At 49.9% G+C, this 16,918-nt stretch overlaps 1 protein-coding gene across 1 annotated transcript in view; it reads right to left on the bottom strand.

Moving 5' to 3' along the window:
* The window catches only part of MAEL (maelstrom spermatogenic transposon silencer), a 1,183,486-nt gene that overhangs the window by 218,234 nt on the left and 948,334 nt on the right, over nt 1-16,918 (bottom strand). Inside the window, exon 9 of the mRNA XM_069635969.1 lies at nt 10,666-10,728. Within this exon, the coding sequence (XP_069492070.1) occupies nt 10,666-10,728 (63 nt within the window). The remainder of the gene's footprint in view (nt 1-10,665; nt 10,729-16,918) is intronic.

Here is a 16,918-nt window from a genome sequence, read left to right on the forward strand (position 1 = left end):
GAAAGGAGAGGAAAGCCACCTCCAGGTGCGTCGGATAGGCATCACAAACACTGAATGGGTCTCAATGGACTCCAGCATAGCAGAGGCCTTTGCGTCCTACTATGAAAGTCTAATCGCGCCACCGACGATTCCGCTGGACCCCACCATATTGGACACAGCGAACATCCCAGCACTAAACGAAACCCAGAGGCTGAACCTTGAAGCCGCAATAACGAAGGAGGAATTGACGACAGCCATCTCCCAGCTTCAGAATGGGAAAACCCCAAGGCCCAATGGCCTTCCAGTAGAAATATGGAAGAAAATTGGTACCCGAGAAGTGGCGCCACATATGCTTAAAATGTTCTTACAGGCAAAGGAGAAGGGCATCCTACCAGTGGACCTAAGGAAAGCCAACATAGTAGTGATACACAAAGAAGGCAAACCTCCAGACGCATGCAGCTCGTACCGCCCAATCTCTCTCATTAACACCGAAGCCAAAATACTAGCAAAATACTGGCCAACAGATTGCAAACAGTGATACCCTTCCTAGTCCACCCGGACCAATGCGGCTTCATGCCACAAAGATCCACGCAAATGAATATTCACAGACTTCATACAGGACCCATTAGCACTGCTTACTATCGACTTCGAGATGGCCTTCTATTCAGTCCATTGGGAGGCCCTGAGGCTCGTCATGGGCAAAATGGGGTTTGGGGAGCAATTCACAAACTGGGTCAAACTCCTATACAACGCCCCGATAGCAGAAATTCGAGTCAACGGCGGGTCCTCGCGAACCATAGAACTTGGGAAGGGCACCAGACAGGGATGTCCCCTCTGCAATGTTATTTGCACTCGCAATTGAACCACTAGCGATAATGCTAAGAGAGTCCCTGGATTGGAAAGGGTTCCAATGGGCACAGAATTGGGACGACATGTCCTTATATGCAGATCTCCTAATCAACCTCAGTGACCCAGCAGTCTCCTGTCCCATTGTAACGAATATACTAAACACATATGGAACCTTTAGCGGGTTAAGGGTAAACTATGACAAATCCTTGATTTTTCCAATAAAGGGTCTCGATGCAACGACTCTAGATAACAGCCCATTTAAGACCGAGGAAGAACAGTTCCGATATCTAGGGATACAAATCTCAACAGACCTAACAGTATATAGAGAAAAACCTGCACCCAGTAAGGGATAGATTCGTAAATTACGTGAAGCACTGGATGACCCTTCCACTCACCCTACTGGGAAGAGCCGCCTTATTCAAGATGTTGGCCCTCCCCCGATTCCTGTACGTTCTCCAGAACGCACCGCTATACATACCCAAAATAGAATTCCACAAAATAGATGAATCACTCAGGAAACTGTTATGGGGAGGGGGGCATCCACGAATTGCTCTTAAAACCCTACAGCGCTAAATATGGGAGGGAGGAATCGGACTTCCACACCTGCAGACGGATTACTGGGCAGCCCAAATGTCAGTGGTGAATGATAACCTGCATGCCGATCCAATGATACCACACAACAGAGCAGACACCCAGACGGACCATGGAATCACCCCGCTAGAAAGCCTCCATCTAAAGAAAACCCGACAAGCCACACCGACAATGGTGGCTCAGAGAACGCAGATTTGGATAGATGCGCATAAATACCTGGGATGGGAGGGGAAGGTCACATTGAAACAACCCCCGTGGTGTAATAAACACCTCCCGGAACTTAAAGAAATTCCCAAATGGGTAGCCTGGGAGGAGGCGGGGATAAAGACATTAGAAGATTTGGTACAGGATGGAGAAACCAAGACATTCCAAGTCCTGAAGGACGAATTCAATTTTCCCATCACAGAGAACTTCCACTACATACAGATAAGACACGCACTCACTGCAAGCGAAATAGACCTACCAAATGTGCCAGAATGCACCCCGATCAAGAGGAACATAGTGATGGAACGAATTGGACACAAAGTAACATCCACAATGTACAATGCCATCAACTCGTTTGCCACGAAGGAGCTCATAGAACTTAGAGAAATGGGAAAGAGATGTGGGTCAAATACAAGCAAAGGATTGGACAGTGGCACTTATGTACCCCCGAGAATCAGCAATTTCAGCCAGAATCAGGCAAGTCCAGCTTAAAATCCTACACAGGATTTACTATCCCAGAGAGGCCTTGTACCAATGGGGAAGGCCGACGGACCCCAACTGCCTAAAATGTCACCACCCGAGAGGAACCTTCTTTCACATTTTATGGGAATGCCCGCGGATACAAGACTTTTGGCAACAATGCTGTGATAGGCTGTCAACAGTACTTGGCCGTGAAATACCGATGGACCCCAAACTCCTGATACTGGGAATAGATGCGGGTATAGAGCTATCCAGATTTGAAAAGCTCATGTTTGCAACGACCACAAGTCTCGCAAAGAGAAATATAGCTCAATTATGGGGCTCAGCCACACCGCCACAATATGCTAAATGGGTAACGGATGTGGACATGTGTCCCAATGGAAGCGAGGGTGTACACCACAAGGGGATGCCCAGAGAAAGCGGCCAAGATATGGCAAAGATGGGAGGACAACTGAAGGCAAACAAAGAAGAGCCATGGGGACACTGAGCGCCGAGCAGTGAACTGATACAAGCCATCGAAACGAACTCAAGAAACATTAGATATAACGACCTCACAACATATGCAAACATAAATCAGATGCCAGGAAGAAGTGTATACCTGTGTGTTTAAATGTTTAAATATTTAAGTTATTTAAGTATAGTGACCAAATGTCAACTACTTACCGTTGTTGTGTTTGTTTGTACCTACAAAACAATACAATATTTTATCCCAAAAAAAAAGGCATTGTCTTTTTTTTCGGTCCTTTTGACTTGAATGTATTGCATTTAATCCATTTGTTTTCGAACTAATGACTGGACACCCTTGTTGGTGAGTTGACCCAAAGATTTAAGTGTGTCATACTCGTCCTTTGCTGTTTTAAGGGCGTCTTCGACGGCCTTACCAAAGAGCACGTTAGGTTCAATAGGCATGTTTTAGGGTGGCCTGCGTTTCTGGTCTGTTGGGTGTCCTGACCCACGTTTGGACTATCATGCTGCAACATTTGGTGCTGTGGGCTTAGAAAATCCAAGATGGCCAAAAAGCCCACAAGTGCGCCAGAATCCATGAGAACCACGCAGTTTGTGCGCACAGCAAAATGGTTACCTAACTTGCCACCCACCAGTGTAAAGAAAGATCTTTGTTAACAAAATCCACTGTTACTGATGTCAAAAAGTTGCTGAAATCGTGGCTCATTGGACCACTTTAAAGATTCAACCCTTTAGTGGGGTTCCACATAACCATCCTACTGTAAGGAGCCCCATCAAAACAATGTTAAGCAAGGATTTACTACCATGTAAGAACCATTCCTGTTTAGAATGCATTAATCCAAGAAAGATCCCAAAATTGCATGCAGTACCAACAAAATCCTCAAGGCGGCGCTAGCGGTCTAAACTCTGACAGGAGAACTGAGTGCAGTTGCTGACAAAGGGATTTGACTCAGCTGACTTCAAAGGCTGCATTTTAATTAAAAATTAGCCACCTGCTGTTCCCAGAGGCCTGAAGCCTGGGAAACCCTCTCACCTCTAGAGATTCACACCAGGAGTTAGAATCTCACATGACCTCTTGATTGATAGAAGGCAGACTGGCTGGGAGCCTCCTGGAGACCACACAATAGGCTCTTGCAATTGAATAGGATATGTTGATGTTGACTGTTTCCTGTCAACAAAGGCCTGCCTGCCAGAAGACACATGTGACTGACCCACCCAAGTCTTGGAGGCGGACCCCAACACTCTGAGAACTGAATTGAAAGCAAAATATATATTTTACAGAAACACTGATAACTCTTTGTAATCAAATGACAGAAATGTATAACTTTGAGAGCCTTAATTTAAAAAATGTACCTTCAATTCAAGCCCAAACTCCAATTTGTGTGATGTTCTGGGGGCAAGCTAGCAGTTGAGGGTATTACTTAAAATGTATGCATGTTAAAAATCTGACACTTCATCAATTAATGTCCATACTCCTTGCGCACATGTGTGTAAATTTGGGGTAATGTCCGATATTGCGAAACCAGTTAAAAAGTGCAAATGTCGCCATTTCTGAATGCAAGCTCCCAGGAAGAGCAGATTTGGACAGGGTATACCTCCTGTGATATGTGATGGGTGCATGTAATTTTAAACAAATGTGTACCTGTGCAAATATGTCTTTTGGGTCAAAATATAGATTGTGTGTAATTTGACAGGGGTGGGTTCTCTGTACCATAAACAGACCTCATCATGACGACACTTCATTTCATTCCCCCAATCAAGGGGAAGAGGATGAAGTGGCCAATGACAAGTGGAGAGGGGTAGATCCTAGTGATGCTGCACACACACCCATTTTCAAAACACATAAAAGCAGACAGCCAGGACAGATAGAGACATTCAATTCCATTTGCTGCAACGCGCTCTGCCGGACCACACAACATCCAGAAGATACTAGATTCAACACTTAGACTTTAAAACTCCAAAGAACTTGATTCAGAACTCAAAGCAAGGGCCTAAACCCACAAACTGAGAACTCTTCTCAGTGGGCCTCAGCATCCAGCAAACCTAACAGCGATAGCAACTTCCAGGAGCCGTGCAGATCAGCGCTGGGTCCAGAGAAAGCTGTGCAGAAAGATCCAGAAGCAGTGCTGTACCCAGAGAAGCAGAGCAGTTTGCAGAACCAGAGGCAGAGCAGAGCTGACCCAGACGCTGTGCGCAGACCGTCCATGGCGAGTGAAGAAAACCTGACCAGATCCGTGGCGAGGCCCATTCTATTTCTAAATATATTGTGAGTACCTCGCAGAACTGTGCAGAACCAATCTCTTAGTTAAAATAATATAATTCAATCTATTTTAATCTAAGTAGAACTGCCTCCTAACTGTCCCCTGTCATTTTCTAGTTGCTAGCTGTCACTTGTCTTTTTGAACTTTAAAATTTCAAATCTGAAAAACGACCTTTACCATATCGCTCATATCTCCGTGACCGTTTGTCTTAGAGACTTGCAGTAACTTTCCTCTGAAAGCTGGGAATCTTGGCTTTTCTACGAACCTAGAACCGCATTCCTACCCCCTATAGTTTTGCCGCAATCGCGAAAAACACACTTGCGAATTTGCCGCGATTTGCAAATTTCTCCACGTGTGAAAACAGAAGTTTTCTTGCTTTCCTTGCTAAAAATTCGTTTGCCTCTTAAGAACCATCCCTGAATCATTGCTAGAGTGAGCCTGGACTAATATTAACTAGATACCACTCACCCTGAACCTCTAGAGGGAATTAAAAGCATTTTAGCATATTTTTCACTTCATTGCCAGCACATATAAAAGCATTTTGGGCCTGTGTTTCAAACTTCTGTAGTCTAAGCTTGCTGGGGTGAACTGAATTACATTTGATTGCATTTCTGAGAACTGTGTGCTTTCCTTCCATTTCCTTGCATTGCATAAAGGGGGGAGGGGATTGCCAGAGAAAAGTGATTACATTGTTTTGTTGAAATCATATTGAGTATTTTCTGTATTGCATTTTTCATTCAACATTACATCCATCTGAACTTATATAAAGTATTCTCTACCACCTTATTCTTCTGTTCCTATTCACAAGTATGGTAGTGCCAGACTATCCATTATTGATTACTGCTCAGATTAATTGTGATATCCAATTATTAATTTATTATAAAGTGTGATATATATATATAGTGTTTAAATTCTCAAATAAACCTTTTAACTTGCAAAACAGAACTACTTCTTGGCTCAGTGGGGTCAGGGGGATTCCAAGAGAGGGGTGTTATATAGGGGTAGTCATCCAGAACGCATGAACTGGACATAAAGATATATCAATAAGAGTTTCCATTCAGTATCCCAGACTAGGCATTGACTTAGCTGTAGTGTTGAATTGAATCCTCTTACAGGTCTAAAACCTGACTGGCGCAGCCATGCATGCCTTTTAATAAAAGGCATGCGCAATGACTCTTCCGGCATTGTCCACCGCGTTAACGATGGTCTTAAGATAGCTAGACACTGCCCTCCCATCTAGAGGGACCTGTGCTAGCTGTCACTTCAGTGGCAATGGGGCAGACGAAAGTAACACCGACATTTCTTCCCACTTGTGGCAGTTGTAACGGCCCAAAAGTGTTGCATTGTTCGTTATTCTGGTTTGATAAACCGCAGCAGATGCCACCTTTCTACCCATGGCGTAAATCCTTTTGCTCTTCTTATCGGGTGGAGCCTCAGAGGAAGAAAGGGGTGTGCCCGCTCTTTCTAGTTGTAGTCACAACTAGAGAGTCTGGCTTCAGTTGTCCTCTAATATATAATGGGTCTGAAGGAGCGGGTCTAAATTTCTCTATACATGAGTTTACAGCCTGTGAGAGGTTAGGGGCCTCTAAAGATGGTTGTATTCTGCACTGCACTGATGTCAGTAGAGGAATAAACTGGGCCACTGTCTTTGTCCCCAATGATTTGTTCTGCAAAGTCCTTTTCCTCCTGTACCTCTTGGGTGACAATCTGAAAGTGCTCAGCCGCCTTGGCTAGTACCTCATTGAGGAGCGGTGAATTATCAAAAGGAGAATCGACAACTGGAGTGTCTTGGTTAAGAGTGGAGACTATAGAGTACATATTGGCTTCTTGGGCAGCCTCCTGGTACTCATCCCCATAATAAGGGTCCGCTGTATCCTCATCACAAATTGAGGGTCACTTGACTCTACAAAAGAGATCTTCATGGTTTGACTCTGGGTCAAAGATCTATCTAAGACTGTACTCTGTAATGGAACATTAGTACGAGACCTCTTAGAAGGGGGTTGGGTAGAAAGAGCAGAGGCTTGTGAACCAGAGGGAGCTGAGGTGGGGGCGGGAGGTGGGCGGGGGGGGCAAAGGGGGTGGCGGGGGAGTAAGACGATTCTTTGGAACTTGGGATAACCACAGGTTGAGGGGAAAGTGCCAAGTCCTCATCTGTGGGAGGTACTACCTTAGATTTTTCTGAGATATAGGCCTAGATTCTCTAGGTTTCTCCATGGGCCTGGATTCTCTATGTTTTTCCTTTGATGGGTTTTATCCCCAATAGGGCTTTTGTCCCTATGAGGTGTTTTAGAGGATTTCTTGTGATGTCCTCTCCACCCCCCCCCCCTCGGGACCCGGGGTGTGTTTAACCGCCTTCTGGGGCCTACTACTTGATCCAACGCAGAGGGTCGATTTTCAGATGTGGATAGGGCCGGGGCTTCGGCCGCAGACGATCGACCTTCGGAGGGAGTTTTACGAGCGACACCCTTGCAGTCTTTCGACGGTTGGGCCCCGTCGTGTGGCGATCGGGCAAGATTGCCCAGAGGACCAGGACTCAGCAGACCTTTCCCTGTGTGTCGACCGCTGTCGATCACTCGACCTATGTTGAGTCTCGACCTGCGCTTATGTGCTTAGAGGTGTGCGTCTTTGTAGCGCTTCTGCCGCCGGCCTCTCCTTTTGGGTCGGGGACCTGCGCTTGGGTAGCTGGAGCTACCCAGTCGCCCCCGCTGTCCGAAATGGCGGCAGTGCTGCCATCGCTAAAGGTGCCTTCTACCTCCATGTCCTCGAGCTGCTTGGCGTAGTGGTCCCAGCGTTTTGTGGAGCGGTCCTTTAACATCTTTGGCTTGAAGAGCCTGCAGGCTCGACAAGACGTTTCGATGCGGTCTCTTGAGAGACACAAGTTACAAACTAAAGGTTTGTCTAACCACGGGAATTTACGATTACACTTGGGACAGAATTTAAAAAGGGATATTTTCCATAATTCCAGGCTATGGCAGCTGGGTGAAAAAAGTGTAGGAAGGGGGGTATATACATTCTAAAACAACCTCCCCGCTCTGCCTGTCTGGGACGAGTCCCGGGGCGGCCTTCCAAGGCCGAACAGTCCGTCGCTGTAAGTCCTTCGATGGGAAGGTTGTCTTCACCAGTGTGATGTTTTGGAGGTCGGTGAACGGATAGAAAGAAATCCAATCGATAATGAAATAGTTAATGGCTTTACACCGAAAGAGGAACTCTGCTATATGCATCCATCTAGAATGTGGGAAAAAAACTATCTGAGGGACCTCGACACGCGAGGGATCATGGGCACAGGGGACGTCACACTACGGATAGTATTACTGGCATGACCTGTCGACATCCCTTTGAGTTTCGAAAATAACGAATACTCTGCAGCTTTCTCTAGATGTCGGCCTATGCACAGCATGTGGTCTAAGAAGATTCCACAGGCCTCAGAAATTCCATTACAGAAATCAAGGTGGGTAGACATTAAAGTGAAGATGACGATTTTGTGGTTGGGAATCGCTTAATGGGATGAAGTGAGCAGAGGGAGTGAACGGAGCCGATTTGGCACCTCAAGGTTATTTTAGAGACAATTCCCAGGTTTCTGACTTTTTGTACAGGAGCGGGACAATGTCCTTGTAATGGACGACATTTTCGGAAACCATGACAGCAGAGCAGAGTTTAAAGATCTCCGTGTTGGTGGAGTTGGTAGTCACTCACCTAGTCAGACTTGCTAATGGCCAAGTTATTTGGGCAATTTTAGAATCATCTGAAGGCTCTGCATTTTTGGGGTGTCTTGCCTCCATTTTGCAGGGGGTGTGAAATTCTTAGGTACCTGTGCAGTACTTCTGCGAGCGATGAGAAGACCTTTGTACATTAGGTTACATGGCCAAGTTCAGTGGAACGTGCTCTGGTAGAATCCCTGAAGCCTTTGGAGCAGACACTGGTAGGTCGTAAACCACCAGGCTCTCCAAGCAAATGAGGTTTGACGCTGTTGCGTCACATTGGGTCTAGCAGACCCGGTTAAAGAGCCTGAGGAATTCTCAGTTAAAGTACCAGTAAAAGCTTGTGAGGCCTCTGAGCAAGCCCCGGTATCAGACCGGGGGGCCCTCAGTGCGAACGCAGATGGAGGCCTGCAAGGCCTAGGAGCAAAATCCTGGTTCAGCGGTGGCTAGCCACGCAGGACTTTCATCCCTCCCACTTTTTGTGGGTGCCAGTGAACTTACCTTTGATCGTGTCCTGTTAGAGCTGACAAACTCAGATCAGTCAGGATTCAGAGACAGTCAGGAAAACCTCACACCAACAGCAGCGAGAAGGCATTGTACATGGAGTCCACTCACCTGTGCTCAGGGCTGAGGCACTCGAGTCTCTCTGGTAATCCACAGCTGTGTAATGCCTGCTACAGGGTGAAAACTATGTGAATCCTGTTACAGAAGTCATGAAAGCACAGGGTGATGTTGCTCAGCAGCAAGGAAAATAATTAAATTTAGGGGGGGAAAAATTGCCCAGCAAAAAGGAACTACCATCCAGCACCACTGAAGAGAAAAGGAATGACTGGTGTTGCACGCTAGCCATGCTCATGCTGCCGCACCTTACCGCACAACATTTAAAGGGGAATATTCTTTTTATGCTGTGCATGAAGGGATCTGGTCCAGTCCCCTTGAACAGACTCAAAAGTAGGGAGGAAAGAATACTAGTGGGGTAAAGGAGGAAAGGATGCGTGAGGTATGGGAGCAATCAATGGGTGGGATATTGTCATTCATGTCCAGGTCAACCAGTGATGGCTTGATGCAAGTTGATTTTTGTGAAAAAAAAAGACTAGTAGATTGCTGCATAGTTGATCAGATGGCGTTCTCTCAGTTGGTCTAGGACCTTGAAACATTTAATGGTGTTCAGTGTTAAAAATCAGGCGGTCTGCAAAGTTTTTTTATTCGATGATCCAGTATTTTGTAGTGTATTGGTTGGATTTTAAGATCACTTTGGCTTGGGGATAGTAGTTGTGGCATTTTCTTTCCAGATACTTCAAGCAGCTCACGGTTTTGCCATTTGTGCGACTGGCTTTTGGTGTTGATTTTAGTGGACTTGGGTGGTGCAAAACTGTCCAAGCCCGAGCTGAGGCAGACTTAGTTGCTGCAGAGGACTAGTGATGTGTCACGCAGTGGGAGTTGGTTGGATTTTAGTTTGGGTGTAGTGCGGGATGATTGATTCTACCAACTTTGGACAACGGTGTGGGATGAGTTTCTGCATTATTAGTTTTGCCAAGATGGAATTTCGTAGTGGGCTAACCAAGTTGTGTGTAATGAGAGCTGGAATGAAGGATAAAAATACCAAATGTATGGCCAGTTGAGTGGGTGGCGCACCAAACAAGCAGATTATGGCCCAAGGAAGACTGGTCCACGAGGATTAGTAAATTGCAAGATTTTAAATTCACAATTCTTTGCGAGGCTTGATAGTGACCAGGACATGCATTGGTTCAAACATGCAATCTGTTCAATGCGCTTAAAGCCAAATCACTTCAAATATAAAAAATGTTTGAAACAAATCTACTTTGTGACAGGGAATTTCAAGACCAACTGGTAAGAAATTGGGCGTTATTGAAAGGAATTGCCCAGCCACACTGAAAAGGCATATTAAAGTAGCACGCATAGTCCTCCCCATGCAACATCGCATGCACCATCCTCCATCTCATCTGTACGACAGCAAATACTTCTGTAGTGGCTACCTTCGAGTTGCACTCGTACTGCATTCCAACATGCACACTATGTCAAATGTCCTGCACCCATAAGCAAACATTTAGCTAAAATTAACATTTCTAATATTAGTATTTTCTTGAAACAAAATATATTAAATTGACTGCACTTACGCAATTTTCTTACAGGATCCCAATGCACAGAATAATATGTCATTATCTTCATGCCACTTACATCTGGAGAGAAAGGAGAATCCGAAGATTAAACCTTTGTGTGCCTATTCAATTATAAAGATACAAGAACTTCTGTTCAGGAGGGCCATTTTAGAAACGACAGCGCCTCATAAAAATTCATTTGTGAGCTACAATGTTCCTTTTTCAGCTTCAGTTACAAATTGTTATACCAAGTACAAAAAACAAACGCCATTATAAGAGGAAATGAATTTAAATGGCGAGCATATGCAAGACCTCAGAACACCTTGCTAGTTTTTGTTGCTGAAGCTTTCTGGAGAGAAAAGCTAGAAGTAGGGGTTTTGTGCTTAAATCCCCTTAAGTGCCAAGGACGTGTATGCATGCACTTTTTGCATAGACTTGCAAAATAGCTTGGCACTTAGCATTTTCCTGATTAGCAAGCTAGCTTTGTTCAGAGGGGCAATTGCAGGTTGTGCAAAGCCCCACTAATTGCATCACACGGAGCTAAACCAGCATTGGCAAAGCCAAAGGTTTGGGCTTTATGTAGGCATATGCCAGGCATTGCCTTACTTGGCTATAAGACAGTACGCACTGCAAAATGGTGCGAGTACCTAGACAGAAGACAGCAGTGAATTAGGGGGTATTGACCTCACTGACTGCGCTCAAACAGACTTCTCATGAGTTTATTTCATCGTACTGGTAATTGACAAATATTTGTCTGGTTCAATGATTAAGAGAAAAAAAAGGGATCATAAGAAAATAAGGAACAAGTTACTTACCTGTAACTGTTGTTCTCCAGCATGGGTCTGGCATGGATTCACATGCTCATGAATATTCCCCGTCGTCAGGCTGGGAATCCTCGGTAAAGAAAAAATCAGTATCAGTTTAGTTTCTGATCTGTCTTTTGTAGTAGTAACCAAACACTGATCTCTGCGTCATACTGACCACAGCCAATGACTGCCCTCTACCTAAGCCCCGCCTCTGGCAGCCATCTTCAGATTTGGTAGCACGTGAAGTGGCAGTATTACCAAGTGAAGAGCCGCAGAGGGGTTGGCGGGAGGGTTCGCATGTGAATCCATGCCAGACCCATGCTGGAGAACAACAGTTACAGGTAAGTAACTTGTTCCTTCTCCAGCATGGGGTCTGGCATGGATTCACATGCTCATGAATAAAGAATACATAGCAGTACACACATGCACAACGAGGGGAGGTGGCAAAGGCTCAACATTAAGCATTACATCAAACTCAACATTAAGCAATTCTTACCTCCTCACCAGGCTCACCTTAGGCGAACAGGTTGCGCAGCACTGCTTGGCCGACCCTGGACTCCTCCCTGGAATCCCGGTCGACGCAGTAGAATTTCGTGAAGGTGTGCGTCGACCTCCACGTAGCAGCCCTGCAGATGTCCAGCAAGGGCACACCAGATAGGAACGCCGTGGTAGCCGCGATCGCTCTGGTGGAATGGGCTCTCGGACGGCCAGGCAGCGGTCGGTTTGCCAACCGATGACAGTACATGATACAGCCGGAGAGCCATCTGGAAATGGAGGCCTTTGAGAGAGCCTTCCCCTGATTGACAGGTCCAAAGTTCACAAAAAGTTGTGACGTCTTCCGAAAACCCTTCGTGCGGTCCACGTAGAACTTCAGCGCTCTAGCCACATCCAGCGAGTGCAAAGTCCTTTCGGCCGGCGACGAAGGCGACGGGAAGAAAACAGGCAACAGCAAGGGTTCGTTGAGGTGGAAGTCCGACGGCACCTTGGGCATGAAGGAGGGGTGCGTCCTGAGCACCACCCTCGTGTCGTGAAAAGTCAAGTACGGTGGCTTGCAGGAAAGGGCCTGGATCTCTCCCACTCGTCGTGCGGAGGTGATGGCCACAAGGAACGCTGTTTTCCACGACAAGAACTTCAACGGAGCCGAGTGCAGAGGCTCGAACGGAGGTCCCATGAGCTTGGTCAGCACCACGTTGAGCTCCCACGCCGGGGCCGGAGCCTTCACCGGCGGGAACGATCTGAACAGTCCCTTCATGAATTCTTTCACCAGACGATGAGACCACAAAGACGTCCGTCCCGTGGTTCTGGTGTATCGGGAGATCGCAGCAAGATGAATCTTGATGGACGCGTGAGCCAGCCCAGCCTTGGCCAGCGTCAGAAGGTACGGCAGTACTTTGAGGAGCCGTAATCCGTAGAGGGTTAATCTTCTGTGCGTGGCACCAGACAGAGAACCTCTTCCATTTGTGTCCATAGCATTTAAGAGTTGAGGACGCCCTGGCCTTTGCAAGAACCTCTGTGCAGTCGGCCGGTATGTCGTATCCTCCAAACTCTAACGCTGCAGGAGCCAGGCCTGCATGTTCAGCGACTTTGGGTCGTGATGGAGGATGGCGCCTCCTTCCCTGGAGAGAAGATCCGCGTCCACTGGCAGCTTGATTGACGGGGACGCTGACAAGTTCAGAAGGTCCGGGAACCATATCTGCCTCGGCCACGCAGGTGCGACGAGGATCATCCTGCACCGTGACCTCTTGAGCTGGTTGATGAGCCGGATCAGCAATGGCAACGGAGGGAACGCGTATAGAAACAGGCCCTCCCAGGGGAACGAGAAAGCATCGCCCATGCTCCTCGGCTGGGGAAACCTGCTGGCGAACCTCCGGCACTTGGAGTTCGTCGCCGTCGCGAACAGATCGATCTGGGGAGTGCCCCACCGTCGGAAGAGGCGGTCCACTAGATCCTGTCGTAGTTCCCACTCGTGGCACGAGCGCAGTTCTGTGCTGAGCGAGTCAGCGATGGTGTTTTTTATTCCTGCCAGATGCAGCGGCACCAGAAACATCCCTTGGGCGACGGCCCAATGCCACAGCTCCTGCGCCTCCCTGGACAGGGCTGGGGGATCTGGTACCGCCCTGCTTCCTGATGTAGAACATGGTGGTGGTGTTGTCGGTGAAGATCCTCACCACCTTGCCCTTGAGGGACGGAAGGAAGGACCTGAGGGCCCAAAACACTGCACGGAGCTCCAGGACGTTAATATGGAGGGACTTCTCCGTCGGGAGCCAAAGGCCTCTCGCATGCAGATTTTCGGTGTGCGCTCCCCACCCTTCCAGGGAGGCATCCGTGGTCACTGTCTCTTGGTGGTCGGGGGTCTGGAAGTCCACACCCGCCGTCAGATGCGCGCGGGTGCCCCACCACCGGATTGCTCGTCGGAAACTTTCGTCGAGTGTGATCCTCTCCTCGAAGCTGCCCGTCCTCTGGATCCAACGTGCGTCCAAGAACTCCTTTAACGGGCGCATCCGAAGCCTGCACAGGCGGACGTGATAAATGCAAGAAGACATCATTCCGAGGAGGGATTTGATGGACCTCACCCTGGCCGCGTCCGCAACCAACATCCGCTGTACCTTGCCCAAGATGGCCCTCGTCCTTTCCTCTGACGGAGAGGCCAGGCGCGAACACTGTCGAGCTTCGCTCCCAGAAACAGTGCGACTTGCAAGGGCACCAGGTGTGACTTGGTGTAGTTTATGGAGAATCCCAGGTCCGTGAGTAGTTGGACGGTCCTTGCCGTGTGCTCCACGGCGAGCTCCTTCGTCTTTGCGCGGATGAGCCAGTCGTCCAGGTAGGGGGTAGACGTGGATCCCCTCTCAGCGCAGCTGCGCCGCCACCGGTGCGAGGCACTTGGAGCTGACCCAGGACGTGTTGGAGGGTGACCATCCGGAACTTCTGTGCCTTGATGAATTTGTTCAGTCGTCGTAGGTCCAGGATGGGACGCCATCCTCCCGTCTTCTTCACGAGGAAGTATCTTGAGTAAACTCCGGAGCCCCGAAGCCTCTTTGGGACGAGCTCGATGGCGCCCTTCTTGAGCATCGCCTTTACCTCCAAGAGAAGTTGAGGGGACGTGATGTTCCTTCCTGGCCACAGGGGGGACGCGCGGGCACTTCTTTAGCAACTCGAGCGCGTGACCCTGAGCTAGGGCGTCCAGCACCCAACGGTCGGTGGAGATGGACTCCCCCATGCTGACGAAGTTCGCCAGCCGGCCTCCCACCGGGGTGCTTCGGTGGGGGCCCGATCCCGCGGCCGGTTCAGTCCTGCTTCGACGAGGCTTTGCCGCCTTGCCCTCCCTGGCGACGACGACTGGGTCCGCCTGACCTGCCTCGTCCCCTGTAAGCTTCCTGAGACGAGTGGGCCACTTGACGGTAGGTGGAAAATCCGCCGCTGGAACCTTTGGAGGCACCATGTTTGCCTCTGCCGCTCCGAAAGGGCGGCCGCCGTTGCTGGAGAACCCCCAGAGCCCGGGCCGTCTCCGTGTCCGCCTTGATGGCTTGAAGGGAATCGTCCACTGTTTTACCAAACAGGTTGTTTCCGTCGAACGGCATGTCCAAGACACTGGTCTGCACGTCCTGACGGAAGTCAGTAGCCTTGAGCCATCCACGCCGCCTAAGGCACACACCGTTGCCCAACTGGCGGAATCCAGTGTCCGCGATGTCCGTCGCGATCGTAATGGCGTGGTCCGACACCACCTCTCCTTCCTGCAGGATCTCTAGGGCCTCCGCCCTCTTGTCGTCCGGTAGGAAGTCCAACAGGGGGGCCAGTTTGTACCACAACTCCCTGTCGTAGCGGGCTACGATAGCCAAGGAGTTGGCCGCCTTAATCGTCGTCGCTGCCGACGAGATGAGACTGCGTCCCATCGTGTCAAATTTCTTACCCTCGCCGTCCGGCGGGGTGGTCGACGTAGAGGCCGCGCCCCCCCCGCGCTTTCTTCCTGGCCGCCGCAGAGACGACAGAGTCCGGGGTCAGCTGTGCCCGGAGGCACAAGGGGGCCGCGTCAGGGACCCTGTACTTCTCGTACCGATCCCTTCTAGCCGGCGTCGTGGATGGGTTCTTGAGGAGGGCGAGGCCCTCATCCCAAATATCGTCCAGTAGAGGTATAGCGAGGACCGTCTTCCTCTTGGCCTCGCGACATTGATAAAGGAAACCTTCCTTCTTCTCTTCCGGGCAGAGCTGGAAAAGCTCGGATGCCCTGGCGATCATGGAGTGAAACGATCCAATCTCGTCGGGCGGGGAAGCCTGGGTGGGAGGTGACGACGGGAGATCCTCGTCGTAAACCTCGTCGTCCGTACCCGTCGCGGCCGTGTCAGTCCCCGTATCATCCCCACGTGTCGTGGACGGGGAGGAGGGCTGAACAGGGCGCGATGGCTGAAAAGGAGGTTGAGGATGAATCCTTCTCTTAGGGGGAGGGCTCCCAGAAGGGCCTGGTTCCGGGTCCCCCGTCGGGAGCGGTTCCTCCGTCGGTGGTAACGGCAGTCCCGTCCTTATCTCACAGCATAAGGACTGAATAGCCAACAAAATTGCCGCCAAGTTGTCCTGCGGCACTGGTAGAGGGGAGTCCGACGGCGGTCAGGAGCCCCGTCAGCACCCTCGACGTTCTCGTCGTCTCCTACGTCGGGGCCCCTCCCGACGGGCTGGTCTTCTTCCACGCCAACGCCGTGGCATAAGACTTCGATCAGCTCCTCCTCAGAGGTTGAGGCCGAATCCACGACGGCCTCCTGCCCCCCCTTTTTCTTCTCCGTCGGAGGTTTCACGGGGGTCCTGTCGATGGGCAAGAAAGAGGACTCCCTCCGCGGTGGCAGGGAGACAATGGGCCCCGAGGTCGCCATCACTGGTGTAGCCTCCACAGGCTGAGCCAGGGCCGCCGCGACTGTCTCGATAGAGGCCTTGGCCGGATGGATTAAGGCTTTCACCACCCTAGGTGCGCGCACCGCCTTCTCCTTGGGGGGAGGGTCACAGCCTCGCTCCCCCTCCGATGGGGCCTTCGAGCTCGACCGGGGTCTCTCCAGAAGCTTCGCCGGGTGCTCGGCCTTCCTCTTACCCGAGCCAGAGCGCTGGCTCGTGGTTGATGGCGCCGGGGAGGATGCGCCCTGCCTGGTGCCCGTAGAGCTCGACCGTTCGGCGCTCCCGGTGCCAGCGGACTCGCGGTGCTTGGCCTTCTGTTGGACCCCCGTCGCCGGGGCGCCCTCAAAGGTCTTAGAAGACCGCTCAGATTTCTTCTTCTCACCCGACGGGCTCTTTCCTTCCAGCCAGTTGGCGAGACGTTGGTGGCGGTCCTTCATGGTCCGCTCCGACATATTGCCGCAAAACGCACAGTCCTTCTCCACGTGCGTCTTGTCCTCATGTAGGCAGTAAAGGCAAAGGGAGTGTTCATCCTCAAAGACATTCTGAAGCTGGCATCCAGGGCAGACCGTGAACAGCTTTCCGGGCGTCGA

This window comes from Ambystoma mexicanum, chromosome 7p (genome assembly GCF_040938575.1).
Source record: "Ambystoma mexicanum isolate Mex_15411 chromosome 7p, UKY_AmexF1_1, whole genome shotgun sequence".
In the NCBI taxonomy this organism is placed as follows: domain Eukaryota; kingdom Metazoa; phylum Chordata; class Amphibia; order Caudata; family Ambystomatidae; genus Ambystoma; species Ambystoma mexicanum.